This window comes from Abramis brama (assembly GCF_963993115.1).
Source record: "Abramis brama genome assembly, chromosome: 25".
Taxonomy (NCBI): domain Eukaryota; kingdom Metazoa; phylum Chordata; class Actinopteri; order Cypriniformes; family Leuciscidae; genus Abramis; species Abramis brama.
The window spans coordinates 9,939,583-9,955,012 of record NC_139987.1 but is presented as its reverse complement, the minus strand read 5'-3'; the positions used below and the strand labels follow the sequence as shown (position 1 = coordinate 9,955,012).

General features: G+C 38.9%; 1 protein-coding gene across 2 annotated transcripts in view; it reads left to right on the top strand.

The window, feature by feature from the left end:
• gfra2b (GDNF family receptor alpha 2b) overlaps positions 1-15,430 on the top strand; it is a 71,983-nt gene that overhangs the window by 13,590 nt on the left and 42,963 nt on the right. For both annotated transcript variants that reach the window (XM_084104407.1, XM_084104408.1), the window contains exon 3: positions 3,717-3,794. In XM_084104407.1, the coding sequence (XP_083960533.1) occupies positions 3,717-3,794 (78 nt within the window). The remainder of the gene's footprint in view (positions 1-3,716; positions 3,795-15,430) is intronic.

Below are 15,430 nucleotides of genomic sequence, written 5' to 3'. Positions count from 1 at the left end.
TGTGTGCAGGATTAACTCATTGAGGAACAGAACATAAAGGTGGCCACACAGCAGCAGAGCTGGGAGGCGGATAGCAGAGAGCTACAGTGACACAGCAGATAAATTCTTGATCCAGGATGATCCCATAAAAGAATTCCCAGCCAGAGGTACATTTGGAGTGGACACAAAGACACTGCGGAGACCAAAAGGCCCTCTGAGCTCATTGGGCTGGGAATAGGGAAGCTCAGGCTGGGCTGATGATGTTAAGAACCATCATAGGGTGACGGTAGCACACATGGCTTCAGTGTGGAGCTCTAACCGGCACATGGCACCTAAACCTACCCAATGCATACCACCAAGTCATTGTATAGCCTATCTGGAAGTGGATCTCTGACTGTGACCTTCATCTTCATCTATCTTTGAAAAAATAAAAATTAAACCCAGTTTTACTGGAAAACTGCCCCAAAGCTATTAAGTCCTTTTAAAAGTTCAAAAACAGCCCAAACCAGTATGACTTACTTTCTTCTGTGGAACACAAAACAATATTTAAAACTGATTGAAAAAACATTTCAAATATATTCGTTTTTCACATTTGAAGAATGTTTCTTCTGTTAATGCCCATACAATAATTCCAAAAAGTAGGGTCAAAAATATTTATTTTTGTACTCCAAAGAAGAATGTCATAAAGGTTTGGAGGGCAAGTACATAACACATTTTTATTTATGGGTGAACTATCTCTTCATAAGGTGGTTGTCTTGGTAACTTTTTTTTGAAATGGGAAAGAAAAAAATCTTTTTAAGGTCATGTTTCAATAACATGTCAAAGCAATTAAATCTTATAACTATGGTAGGATTTTTTTTATTATTATTATTTCTAGCTAAATTAAGCTAAGATAAAAAAGCACATTCTAATTTAAATTAATAGAAAAAAAAGGCTATTTTAACTGAAAGGCAAGACTTTCTTTACTACTGCCACCACACTGAGCATTACTAGTTTTCATATTCATTACTCTTAAATAGATAGTCCACCCAAAAATCTTTTTTCTTTAGCTCGTTCTTAATCTCGTTCTAATGTTAGTGAATGAGGTTAGTCATTTGCATAAAACACGTCCAAACCATCTCCATATTTCCGCACAACCTTTCCTTTCGTCGCTCTCTGCAGACGTGATTTTTCCAGATCCTCGAACAATGCCAAGTGTGCCATTCTCCAAACCAGTTATAAACACAATAAACACCTTTTAAACAGACCTCTGATTAGCTAACTGTACACAAGCGTATATCTGCTTTTTTATTCAGAGAAACCACACAGCTGAAGCTATAACACAGCTTTTCTTACTCTTTGACTGTTTATGATGAAATATATAAGATGAAATGAAACTTCATATATCATATATATTCATATCATATATTAGATTATCTATCATAATTTGTGCATACACATGCTTCCTGAATTATGTCTTAAGAACAAATGCATGTGTTGTGAAATAGGAATTTTTGTGATAAGTTCTCCTGTGCGTACAAATACGAAATAATCCACACAATTATTAGTGAATAAGACCCAGTGCTCTTAAAAATCATTGTAAATAACTTCTTAAAGTTGGGATTGTCAGGTTTTGGGTAGGTGGAAGCGAGGACTCAAGTGCAGGAAACAAGGGCTTTTTATTAATAATAAAAATAAAACAAAATACAAACAAAAACTACCCTGAGGGGGAAGACTTGACTTGACTTGACTTGACTGACAGGGATAACCTCCTCCCTGTCTTAAATCTGCAAAAGTAAGATGTTTAATGAAATTATTGGCTTGTTTTAAGCATTACAACATAACACTAGCTACATATTATACACACTACTAGTACCATGAATGTGGACGAGTACTCTGAAGTGACACAAATCAATAATTTGTGTGTATATTCTACATGAAGCGTTCACTCTAGCTAGAACTAGCGAGATACACAGACACAGATCGCATTCACTCTGGAGAAAGTGCATGAAAGACCGCAAATGAATGGGAAGAAAGACTGCTGCATCTTGAGACAGGCTCTTTTAAAATAACTTTTGACTCAGCGCATTAAAAATAATAACTCCCGTCAAACCAGTTCCAACCAAAATAGTCTGCACGCTTATTATGATATCTATGGTAATCTGCAGCAGTGGAAAAAGATGGGCTTTGAGGTGTTTTTCATTCGGCGAATCTTTAGCAATACCCACCTTTCATTTTCTTCTTAAAGACACCCTGTGGTGAAAATCAAGTTTTTAATGTTGTTTTAATGTCGTTTTTTATATGCTTTAAGACAAACCATGTGCAAATTCATTAGTCAGCTCCATTGCTGAGTATTTTTCTCCTTAAAACTGCAGTGATCTCAAAAACACGGTTTGAAATCGCAGGTGTTTCTTGCGTCACAAACTACCTTGTAATCACGTCAACGTGAGGGCGGGTTTTAGCATATCATTAACTATGTTCTGAAGCAGGGAAATCTCATGAGAAGCCAGGTTATCCCGGTATATTTTTCTGCTGATATGAAAAAACGGGTACATTTGGCAATATAGCGGGTGAATGTATAGGATGTATTACGATGCTATGATGAACTATATGCCTTTCTCCACTGACGGTCTGATTTGTTCAAAGCGTTTGTAAGGATACAGATTTTTAGAAGGCAGCTTCCTGACTCTGGGATGGCACATGGGCACATTAGCAATAAATTGTTAGCTGTTGATAACGTAGTCAAGCCAAAGGCTAATCATATTAATTACTGTTATGTGTCCGACGTTGTAGAGAGCGATGCATAAAACACATTACCATTCTAATATATTGACTTGTAGCGAGCCTGTATAATCCACTTTTCCACTTCTTCTTCTGAATCAGTTCCTGGTTCAAACATATATGGCTGAATTAAAGCAGCCATTAAAGCAGCCATTGTGCAGTGTTTACTACAGCACAGTTGTGAGTGAGTGGAGGTGGGATAATTAGCATATTCATGGACACACGTATACTAAATGAAGCAAGGGTGTAGAGTTACATTCAAGTTATTTTAAGACATAAAAAAAAAAAAAAAAAAAAAAAAAAAAACCCATTTAAATATGTCATTTTGGTGATCAAAGATGAGTTTTAAGGGATAAAATATTCCTAAGGGATGAAATATTTGATATTTCTTAAGAAACTATTTGAGAAGTTCTTCAAGAATTGTACCTCTTAGAATTTAGCTTAAGAAGATTTTCGTGAATCCAGCCCCTGGATGTCAAAGGAAAATGTCAAGGAGCTGGACAGCTGGAAGTCTTCATTTGAGAGCTTCCCATCAGTCTGTTGAAGGTCTAGTGTCACAGCTTTCATTGTTATATTGGTATCTCTACTGGGACCAGTTAGCAGATTTGTTGCACTTCTTTGTGGGCTACAGCTCAAGGCCCTGGATTAGAAAACAGCAGATTTTCTGGACACAGCCGATGGAATGCAACACCAGGGAGCTAATTTGTGATTGTTGGCCAGTACAAATCTGGACAAAAGACTGCTGAGCTGTAATTGTTGAGAGAGTGTACTAGAATTTATAAGAGTCTAGCCATTTGAAAGTGTAATTATAAAGAATTAAGAATTTGTATCTATCCACTTCTTGCTAGATGTAGATGTATTCCTAAAAATACCAATTAATTAACCTGTATGCTGTGTCCTAACCAGAATATTATATTCTTGTAAAACACAAATAATGTTGATATCTAATATTTCTATGTTTTTTTATTATTTTCAAGGTGAAGAACTGTATGAGACCTCCCCATATGAACCAATGCATCTCTCTGATGAGTTTCGGCTTGCATCCATTATTTCTGGTAAGTTAAGATCTTATGAACGTTTCAATGTTATTCAGTGGTTAAAGAAAGCCCAGTTTCTCTGTTCAAGGTTAGCACTGTCCTTTATGTTCATACACATTCTCAGAATCTTTCTCAGACGGTTTAATTGTGATCAATTGATTTCTAGACATTCAGTTTGCAGTGTGATGTTATATTAGCACAACCGGCATGATAAAAATCTCCAGTTTTATCCAGTCAACAGTGAAAATAACTATTGCTTACATATCAGCGTCAATGTCCATTGTCCACACTGTCAAGTATTTTCTGGATCAAAATTGTGAATTTGAAATGATTGAAAGGGACTGTGACACTATAGCATGGCTCAAGGATAGCTACTGTCTTTTAGTTAGCAAAAGTTCAGTGTTTGTTCCGAACTCATATTATTGTCATTAATATTACATTTAAATAAAATTATTATACACATTATTACAGTGACTAACTTTTTAAATAGCCTAAATAAATACTGTGGGTCAGGGTTATCTTAAACTAAAACCAAAACTTACGGAGCCATGCGGGGAAAAAAAGTATGTATATCATGGCCACGAATTAAGAATTTGTTCCCACTATAACTTACATGTACGTCGACACATTTTACTAATTCGTTCCTTCATTTTACGTAAATTATAATATATACATATATATATATATATATATATATATATATATATAAAAATGATATACAGTATATATATATATATATATATATATATATATATATATATATATATAACCTAGTAAAACGACTAAAGCACATAAAGAAATTACTAAAATAAATAATAAAATGATAAAATTAAAATTAAAATTTTAAATATAAAAATAAAAGCTAATTAAAAAATAATAACACTGAAATAACACTGCAGTGGTTGAACAACTGTCTTTCAAGTACATGAATGTGTTTAACCATTAATTACAAAGAAAAATGCATAAATTGCAAGATTAATTATTTTTATTATTTAATTTTTGACAGCCACAATATTTCTACTTATAGGTGTAATTTCTGTTTTATAGGTTTTTCAAAGCAAACTCCAGCCAGAACTTATTATACAGTAAATGACTCAATATGAAAGTCTCAAAATAAAACACATCAAATCAGTTCAAATCTCTACATAAACACGTTCTTTACTTCAAAAAAAGATGAAGGATAAATACTACCCAGTTTAACATGCTTTTGATTAAAGTGATCACTTTTCTTTAACAATAGCAATCTTTATATAAACATATTTCTAAGTAGTTAAAAAAACACACACAAAAAGTATTATTCAAATGCTTTCCAACAAACACATGTATTCTTTGCAAGGAAAATTCTGTGCTATACAGTAATTACACAGCAGTCGCCATCTGTCACTAAAGTACAGCCTCAATTCATCTTAAACAATGTAAATGGGACTATGTGTATTAGTCATGATGGCCATTCAAGAAGACCACCGACGAGAACGAAATTACTCTGTTTTAATCATAACTGCAGCTTTGAGAACGGCATTGAATAGCAGTAGCAGCTTCTATGATTCATACGTTTTACCTCTCTCTTATACATTGTCGCCTCCATATGGATTACATTTTCTTACAAACCAGATGACATGCTGGGGCTGTTGGGATATGGTTTGTTGGGAGGCAGCAACCAGTTTAGGTGAAAAGGTAAACAGAGAATACATGTATAGAAAATAAAACACATGCTGCAGTCTCGCTGATGGCTTTTTACAAAAGCTATCACCACACAGAAAAAAAAAAAAAACTATTTTTGTTTCCAAGTCCTTATGTGGCTGTTTACGTTTCTCATATTTTCAATCACAGCAGAGGTAATCTGTAGCCTTATTTAAGAGCGACTGTTGCCATCTGAAAAACCATCTCTGCGGGCTGCAGGTGCTTTAGTAGAACCACATCCAGGCACATGATGGCAACATATGCAATCACATCGAGAATTATTTGTTATGTCAGAGACATTTAAGGTAGTAAATGCACTAGGAGGAAGTGTTATATTTTCATATGTTATAGGCAAGGACATATTTTGTGAGAAGTGTGGCAGTTTCAATTATTTCTGCAGTATTTGTCTTACACCTGTTTTGCTGTGCTGTCGTTTTATATTACCGCACAATAAATGCACATGACCAAATGTAAATCTAAAACCTTGTTTCAGAGTAAATTCTTCGAATGCCTATACTATTTTGGGAGCTTCTTCGACAGTTAACATTTGTTTGATAAATATTCTGTGATGGAAATTACATTTTAAAGTGCCTCTATTTTACCTTTCATGCAGTGTGTACAATAGCTGTTTGTGAATGTAAATGGCTTGCAAAGTTTTAAAGATCAAACTGCACTACAAATAAAGTTATTGTATCTTAAAATCCTTGGATTCGAAAAGAGTCTCAGCTGTCGAAACGAGTCATCAGCAATTCCAGTCTCACTTCCTTTTACACACCTACTTAATGTAACAAATGTGTTGTTATGCTGCCGATGAACAACGTCAATTAGAAATTGTAGCCGAAGCCTGGAAAACTGTTGTCGACATGTTGAGAAGACTCTGTTTTCTGCGCTGTAAATCCACTTTGTGAGCACTTAAAAAGGATGAGGACTCGCGCTCGAATTTATATGTAAAAACCGACGCCATCATTCCCCTTCATATCACTGGGTATCAGACACTGAGGATGCGGAGCTGAAATTTAGATATGGTAAAAGGCGTTTTGTTTCTGACACACTCTGTAAGCGGTAGACCAATCACAGCAAACTGGGCCGTCTGACCAATCAGAGCAGATTCGTCTCGCAGAAAGGAGGGGTTTAGAGAGACTGAATCCTTTTTTCATTCAGTTTTGTACATATTAGTTAAATATGAGCCAGTAAGTGTACAACCACAGCATTTGTACCATAGGCGGAGCGTGTGTCGCAACACGCGAAGTGTGATAAAAGGTATCTTTTCCATGATAATTAGAGTTTTTGTCCTGACCAGCCGCGACGCCGACACGATTCTATTCTATTTTAGAAATGGTTTGTATTTTTCTGTGACGTCGCACTGGATCAACAAAGTGTGGCAATGATAATCTCATGTACTGTTCATGTGCTTTATTTAATGTTAAAAGCATGCAATGTGACTTTGAATATCATTTAGTGCTCCCAGCTTTGTAGCTGTAAAAGCAACAATGGATAATTCACCTCAGATCTTGAAATTAAACAAATGGAAACAAGAACGTTCAAACTGTGAACAAACAAGTGTATTCTTTGACAAAGATTGTTTTAGCAACTCAGAAGCCTATGTATTTTTAATAATGTTTAAATGGTGTAATATTTGTGAATTTGATTATGTAGCCTACTTATCCATTTTCTTGCGAGTGCCGTCAAGATTACTCTCTGGTGCTGTGCACTTGCCGTGAGACTCCGCCCACACGCTGTTCTGATTGGCTGTGGGTTTTGATTGATTTTGACGCCTCTCGCAGTCGCGTCGCGTCTAGTGTGGACAGACAAATTATTTACAACTGGCCATAATTGCAAAGAAAGTGTAGACATTATGCAAATAAGAATAGCTAAGAAGAGTGACATCTTTTTATTGATTATAAAGGGAGCGCTCTTTGCACGCTTTCTGCCATGCCAAAGTATGCACTATTTCCTGCTAAAATTAACAGTGGTTTGTGAACGTAAATAATTGTTAATAACAAATAATTGATCAGGAGCATTTATGTGTAGGTTCGGTTGTGCAGTGACACTTGAAATTGAAACTATTACAAGGAAATGTATGCGTTTTTAAAGGGGAAGCACGTCTCCTTAGCCTTACCCTGAAGTTGGTTCACCCGCCGCCTATGATTTGCACCCTAAGTTTTCACAAAGCTGTACCTTTTTTCCTGACAGTGTAGCTTCCGTATATAATTTTAAATATCATAAATACACACATTTAAATAATATGTTCTCACTTTTTGCAGCTTGATTGGAAAAGAAGAGCTACAACATTTTTCTGTTCTATTTCTTCACACACCATTGGTAAATAAGTATGCTAATTTCTCCCAAAAAATTGTGTAAATTTACAATATTAATTATTTTCAGATAATACATATGAAACAAAAACTAATATAAATGACTGTGGTAATTTGTACTATAGATGAACACAGACAACGGCATGTCTTTAGCCTGCTGGCATATTTACTGAACTGTTTCCATGACAACACAGAGATACATTTCTACGGCCCCAGGTACGGGGCATCCCGAGGGTCATACTACATCTCCCCTTCTCCCAAAGTAGTGATAAAACCTTAAATAAATGTTCACACTGGCAGAACTGCCTTAACCGTAGGTCACCTAGTCTGTTGGAAAGTTAAACCTGAACCAAAGATATCAGACAGAATAAACATAAACATAGCACTGTCTATAATGCTTAATTCTAGGTGCTGAATACTATGTTACAAAGTCTTTAAGCCACCCTGGGGCTTTCACCTCTCTCCTTGGGTGGACTCTCTGTATCCTCCCCCCCTCCCCTTGCCCTTCTTCTGGCCCTGCTGCCTGTTCCGTATCCTCCACGGCCGGTGGTGGGGCTTGTATCTCTGGGAGGGGTCTGAGGTGTGTTTTGTTTCTCCTCACCTCTTCTGAGTCCGTTTCCACTACATATGAGCGGGGCGTGTCTGCTTTTCTAATCACTGTGGCCGATTCTTTTGTATTTGTGATCCAGACTCGCTGACCTGCTTTTAGCTCCGGTCTCACCGTAGCTTTGTGTCTGTGATTAAAGTCAACTGTCTGTGTGTGTTTCAGTTGTTTGTCCTTGTCTGCAAAGGCCTTCCTGTTTGGCCATTGAGGTTTGAGTTGAACAGTTGAGACTGGCAATGGTGAGCGCAGTCTCCTGCCCATCAGGAGTTCTGCTGGCGATGGTCCGTGATGCAGCGGTGTGACCCTGTAGGCCAACAGAGCCCTGTATGGGTCAGCATTTTTCTTCAATAGCCCCTTGACAGTCTTCACCGCCCTCTCTGCCTCTCCATTGCTCTGTGCAAAGTATGGGCTGCTGGTCACATGTCTGAAATCATAGTCCATGGCAAATGAGGAGAAAGTGCCTGAAGAAAACTGAGGGCCATTATCAGTTATTAGTACTTCAGGAACCCCATGTCTAGCAAAAATGGATTTAAAGCCATTGATAACTCCTGCTGATGTGGTTATTGGGGTTTTAATTACTTCAATGTATCGAGAATAGTAGTCCACTAACAATAAGTAAGAGTCATTTTCCCAATAAAACATATCCGCTCCTACTTTCTGCCAGGGCCGCTGTGGCAGCTCTGAGGGTATCGTTGGTTCTGGGTGAAATGGTTGGTTTTTAGCACACACCTCACACTGGGCCACCATTCTTGTGATTTGAGCACCCAGTCCCAGCCACCACACTGACTGCTGGGCCCTCAGCCTGCATTTGGTTGTCCCCATATGTCCCTCGTGTAGTCTGCACAGCATTTCCTTCTGTAATGTCTCTGGTATAACAATCCGTTGCCCTTTCATCAGAAGGTCACCATTCATGTGTAGCTCACTGTGGTGGACCCAATAGGGTTTCAGTTGCTGGGACAGCTCTTCCTGCCGTGGCCACCCTCTCTTGCACTGTGACATCAGCTGGCTACAGATAGAATCCCTCTGTTGGTGCTCAGCTATCTGTTGAAGTTTAGACTGGGATGCAGGTAAGTTTTCACGTATCATATTAATGAAGACCTGCACTTCCCCTTCCAGTTGTGCCTCTTCTTCGGTCAGTGGCCGTCTCACCGGGGCCCTGGAGAGTGTGTCTGCTGTGATGAGAGCCTTCCCTGGCACGTAAATTATCTTGTACGTGAACCTCAGCAGTCTGAGACGGAATCGCTGAACTCTGGGAGGTAAGTCATCCAACGCTTTTGTCCCCAACAAGGCCAGTAGTGGTTTATGGTCTGTCTCTATCGTGAATGGTAGGCCTATGAGGTATGAACTCAACCTTTCACATGCCCAGGTGATGGCCAACGTCTCCTTTTCAACCTGGGCATAACGTTGCTCTGTTTCAGAAAGGCTTCGAGAGATGTAAGCGATTGGGCGCCACTCCATGTTATCCTGTCTCTGCATAAGGACAGCCCCCAGGCCAAAGGATGATGCGTCTGCAGACACTTTTGTTTTGGCTTGTGGTCTGTACTGAGCCAACACTCTCTGTGATGCCAGCTCCTTTTTGAGGTTTTCAAATGATGTCTGTTGCATGTGGCCCCAAGACCACTCATTGTTCTTTGACAGCAAATCTCTGAGTGGTTTGGTGGTGTCTGCAAACTGAGGGATAAACTTTGCTATGTATGTGACCATCCCCAAAAAACGCCTAACATCTGCTGTATTCTGTGGGATGGGCATATCTGTGATGGCTCTGATTTTCCCGGGGTCAGGTTCAATAGCTCCTGCCCTGATTTTGTGCCCCACAAACAGGACTTCAGGCTGTGCAAAGGTGCACTTTTCATTTAGTGTTAGACCCGCCTCCTGGAGACGTGTCAAAACAGCTGTGAGCCGTTCGTCGTGTTGGGCCCTATTCTCTCCACATATGAGGATATCATCTGCATGGCATATTACTCCACTTAGCCCTTCTAAGAGCTGGGACATGCGTCTCTGGAAGTGTTCTGGCCCTGAGTTAATTCCAAAAGGCAGAACATTAAAACAAAATCGGCCAAAGGGGGTGATAAATGTTGTGAGCTCCCTGCTCTCCTGTGCTAAGGGTATCTGCCAAAACCCACAACGAGCATCCAGCTTTGTGAACACCAGTGCACCATTCAGCTGGGCTAATGATTGGTCCACTGAGGGTAATATGTGTCTTTCTCTGCACACTCCCTCATTGAGTTTGGTCAGGTCAACGCAGATTCTTATCTTACCATTGGGTTTTGGGACCACTACTATTCCTGCACACCAATCAGTGGGTTTCTCTATCTTTGAGATGACCCCCATCTCCTCCATTCTTTCCAGCTCTTCCTTGACTTTGTCAGTTAAGGGGATTGGTACGCGGCGAGGGGTGGTCAGAGCATAAGGGATGGCGTTCTCATTCAGGCGGATTTGGTAATCACCTTCAAGTCTCCCTAATCCACTGAACACCTTTGGAAACCTCTTTTTGAAGACCTCCCCTGAATCTGCTTTCTCTCCCTGTTCTTCAACTGCATCCAATCGCTCAATGAGGTGCAGTTCTGTAAGTGCTGGTAAGCCCAGCAGTGGCCTGGCTAGGTTATCAATGACAAATACAGACTGAGTGGCCTTTTTGTCTTTACTTTCTAGTCTACTCTGTATCTGTCCCACCACAGGCAGTATCTTGTTATTTGGACCATACAGTCTTTTTGAGGTGTGAAGTAGAGGACCATCTCTACTATACTTATATAATTGTGTGGGTATCGCGGTCACTGCTGCTCCTGTGTCTAATTTAAAAGAAACAACTTCCCCATTAATTTTGATGTCTGAGTACCAACCAGCACAGTCTGCCTTCACCTCACCCAGGAAAAGGCTGTCCTGGTAGAGTTGCTCCTCCTCATCTGCCATCTCATGCACAGGCTGCTTGGATTTGCAGACAGCAGCAAAGTGTCCTCTTCTGTGACATTTCCTGCATTCAGCCTCCTTGGCCGGGCAATCTTTCCAACTATGAAATGGCACTCTCCCACATTTATGGCACATCCCTGATGTTCCAGTAGCATTATGTTTTGCTCTTCGTTCGGAATTCCACTCTTTCCTTCGAGCAGGCGAAAGCGCGTGCACTTCATCACTGGGCGCGCTGTGTGCGTGATTTCCCGCGCCGCGCAGCACCACTTGCTGCTGTTTTACAGTTTCACTTTGTCTTACTAAGTTCGTAGCTTTAGACAGAGTCAGATTTGAATCTAACTGTAGCTTTTCGGAAAGTCTGATGTCTCTTATGCCCACTACTATGCGATCACGTATCAGTTCATCTTTGAGAGTCCCGAACTTGCAATATTCCGCCAATTTGTGAACTGCAGTAACAAAGCACTCAGCCGTTTCCCCCGGCTCTTGTTTCCGCATGTTAAACCTGGCCCTCTCGAAAATGACGTTGTGTTCTCCAATGAAATGTTTATCGAAACAGTCTTTTACTTTCTCGTAGATTACCTTGTCCTCTTCTTGTATCGCCGACGCATGTAAGATATCCTCTGCTTCATCTCCCATGGAATATATCAATGTGTTCACCTGGAATGCCTCATCCTTTTTATCCAAACCCGACGCTACTCTGTACCTTTCGAATCGTCTAATCCATTTGGGCCAATTTTGGATGTCACTTCTCTGGAGGGCTAATGCGAAATGCATCTCCAACGGCGTAAGCTGCAGAGGGTGGTCCCGCGCGTTCTCTCTCTTCTCTGGACATCTTACTTAAGCTGGCGCGTTGATTTACCTCCAAATAGCGGTGATTTTCCCTGAAAAGTTCATTAAACTGTCGACTATACTGTCACGTCGAAAGCTGAGTTGGTTTTAACATTAAACACTTCTGACACCATGTGGTAATTTGTACTATAGATGAACACAGACAACGGCATGTCTTTAGCCTGCTGGCATATTTACTGAACTGTTTCCATGACAACACAGAGATACATTTCTACGGCCCCAGGTACGGGGCATCCCGAGGGTCATACTACATGACAATAAGCATGTGACAAAATAACTAAAAACTTAAAGCTGCAGTCCGTAGTTTTTACTCTTTGTCGCCATCTCTGTTCGAAATCTGCAATTGCAGTTATTCGTGGAATTATCAGCTTTACGTGGGTTGTGCCTCGGCACGGCACAGCACGGATGAATCTAATGTTTTGAGGAGAATGTGCGTCTGTCAGTCACCGCGCCGGTGTGGATACTGTCATTCGGAATCACAGATTCTACTTTTTGGGAGTATGACCAACATAAGAATTTTCACCAGAAAATGTCATCTGAACAAGTAAGTAACATCTACTTTTGTTCTGACCAACTAAGGGGAAAAAAGCATTGCAGTAAATCGTGCTGATTAAATCTAATGATCACTTATTTCACGTCAAACCATGCAAATTATACTTTGTTCTCAAATTGTTAATGTTAACAACATCAGCATTGCATGACTGCATTTAATGCCCTTCCGATATTTATCCTTGTTTTCGCGTGGGCCGGTTGCAGTCTCTTTTTTTCTGTAGCCACTCCGAAGTCCGAAGTCTTGTGCATTTTACAACGGGTGAATCTCCAGTTGTCACTGGTGATTGTCATGTGAACCTTTCTGGATCCGCCATCAAATTGCTAAGTTTAATTATATCAAGAGCTGTGAGAAAAGCCGAGACACCTTCTTTATGTGTACAGATGTGACGTAATGACGCAGAGACATGCTCAAATTTCCTGTGGAAATCCACCAGTACCACTGAAATTAAAAACATTATTACAAGCTTACCATTTTGAATTGAGCTAAGGCAAGCAGATAGTTTTGAACACTGGCTGGTTATGTACTTGCTCAAAAATGTATTTTGGATAATTTTTAACCCAAAAAAGTTACGGACTGCAGCAGCTTTAAACTAAAATGAAAATGAGAACTGAAAATATAAAAATAAAAGCTAATTCAAATAATATTATAATATACATAATACTAAAATAAAAGTGACATGAAAAGGGTTGATTTATTTCTCTTTGTTTAGGTGATCATAATTTTAAATATTATTACTAAATAAAATTCTGTGATGGGTCTATGCATAGAAAGCTTTTAGAAGTAGCAAAGATGTAGAAGAAAATCTTAAAAGACAATCTTAATGTGACATTCATATAACCAAAAGAAAAAAAAGGTGTTTGTTTTAATAAAAGTCAACCCCTGGGGCATAAATGTGCTTGTTATTGAAGAAACACTCGTTTACAGGTTTGTGAAATCGAATCTGAACCCCTTTAAATAGCTTTCTGCAAGAATAAAAAAAAAAGACTAAATACATGGACCAACAAGCACAGTCAAGATGGTGTTTTAATGTATTAATAATCTACTAAGTGACCTGAATACACAGGGCCGCACTGATCCTCGGATATTTGCATAATGCACATTGTGCCTTACTTCTTAAATGCCTGTATACGGCAATACAAAACGCATGTAACACGTGAATAAGTACTCAAATTATTACTATACACTTAAACAACTTCCTTAAGGCAAGTCTATACAGAAATGTTAGCTGCATTTGAACAAATTCTCATATTTATTTCTCATTTTATTTATTTATACTTCTCATTTTCAAGTGAAAATATACACAAATGTATGCTATTTGAGCAAATTGACATTAAAGGGAACCTGTTATGCAAAATTCACTTTTACATGGTGTTTGAACATGAATGTCTAGTGTGTGTAAACAACCATCTTATAATGGTAAAAATCCACCCACTCCATTTTTATAATACCTACAGTATAAATCAGAAACAGTAGCTGTGTCCGAAACTGCTCCCTATCCACTATATAGTGCACTATATCGGGTGTCGGACATTTTGTAGTGGTGTCCGAACTTTGAGTGAACGACATCATTCCCTACATTCGTTCACTACTTTTACCCACAATCCTCTCTGAATATGAGTGTACATTCGATGCACACTTGCTGAAGCACTATTTCCCACAATCCAATGCGGAGAGGACTGAGCGCACATGAGTGAGTTTAAACCAGAGATTACAGCTTTTTTTTTCTGTTTTAACATGTATTTCATGCTAGTTTTAGGGGTTTTTTTCTACCTTTTTTTTATTAATCATTACTTGAATAAAACATATTAAAATATTGAGACAATATATAGATGAATATTAAAATTAAATGAAATTATATTAATAAGGTAAATTATATAGGTCTATTTTTTTTTTATTAAAATATATTATTTAGGCATTACTCAATTTAATGTGTTTTACTAACAGCCAGGTGTTTTAATAATTTGTGGCATTGTTGTTAATTCGTTAATTTGTAAGGAAGAGATGAAAATAAAAATATTCGTTAATCATCTGTAGGTGCGTATTAATTCGAATGTAATCATAACGGTTGCCTGAGGGCGCTCAACGACCACGTCATCTGTGAGAGTTTCTAACAATTTCAATCGATGAAACTACAAAGCTGGCACGGAGGTATATATAATTACAAAATAAAGTCATTATGATCGTTATTGTTGTTAATATTATTTTATAAAGTAAGTAACATAAAGGAGTTAGGAGTTAAAAGGAGTTTTGTCACTATGTGTGATGAAGCCGTTTCTGCGACAGCTCCAGCTCTCCGACGCACAGTGTAAACATCAGCGTCCGAATTCACCCACTTCATTTCGTTCACTCCTTGCAGATATAGTGCACTAAAATGACATACACTTTAAAGGGATTAGTGAATGAGTGAACGAGTGAGCGGTTTCGGACACAGTTAGTGCCTCAAAAAGAGCTGTCCCAATTTTCTTCCTAATGTGATGTCACAGTAGGGCAAGCCCCGCCCACGACTGGTGACAATCTCTAGCCTATTAGCATAGATCCCGCCCTAAATGTGAGCCGCACAGTCCGCCATGTTTATATCCTGGCTAGAGCAATAGTGATGAAATGTCTCAGCTACATAGGCAAAATAACTGTTCTGTTGTTGGCTGTTATAATGAACAGTAGAGTTTCCATAAACTCCCAGCATCTGAACCACTGAAAGGGGGCGGGGAGCAGCAGCTCATTTGCATTTAAAGATACAAACACGAAA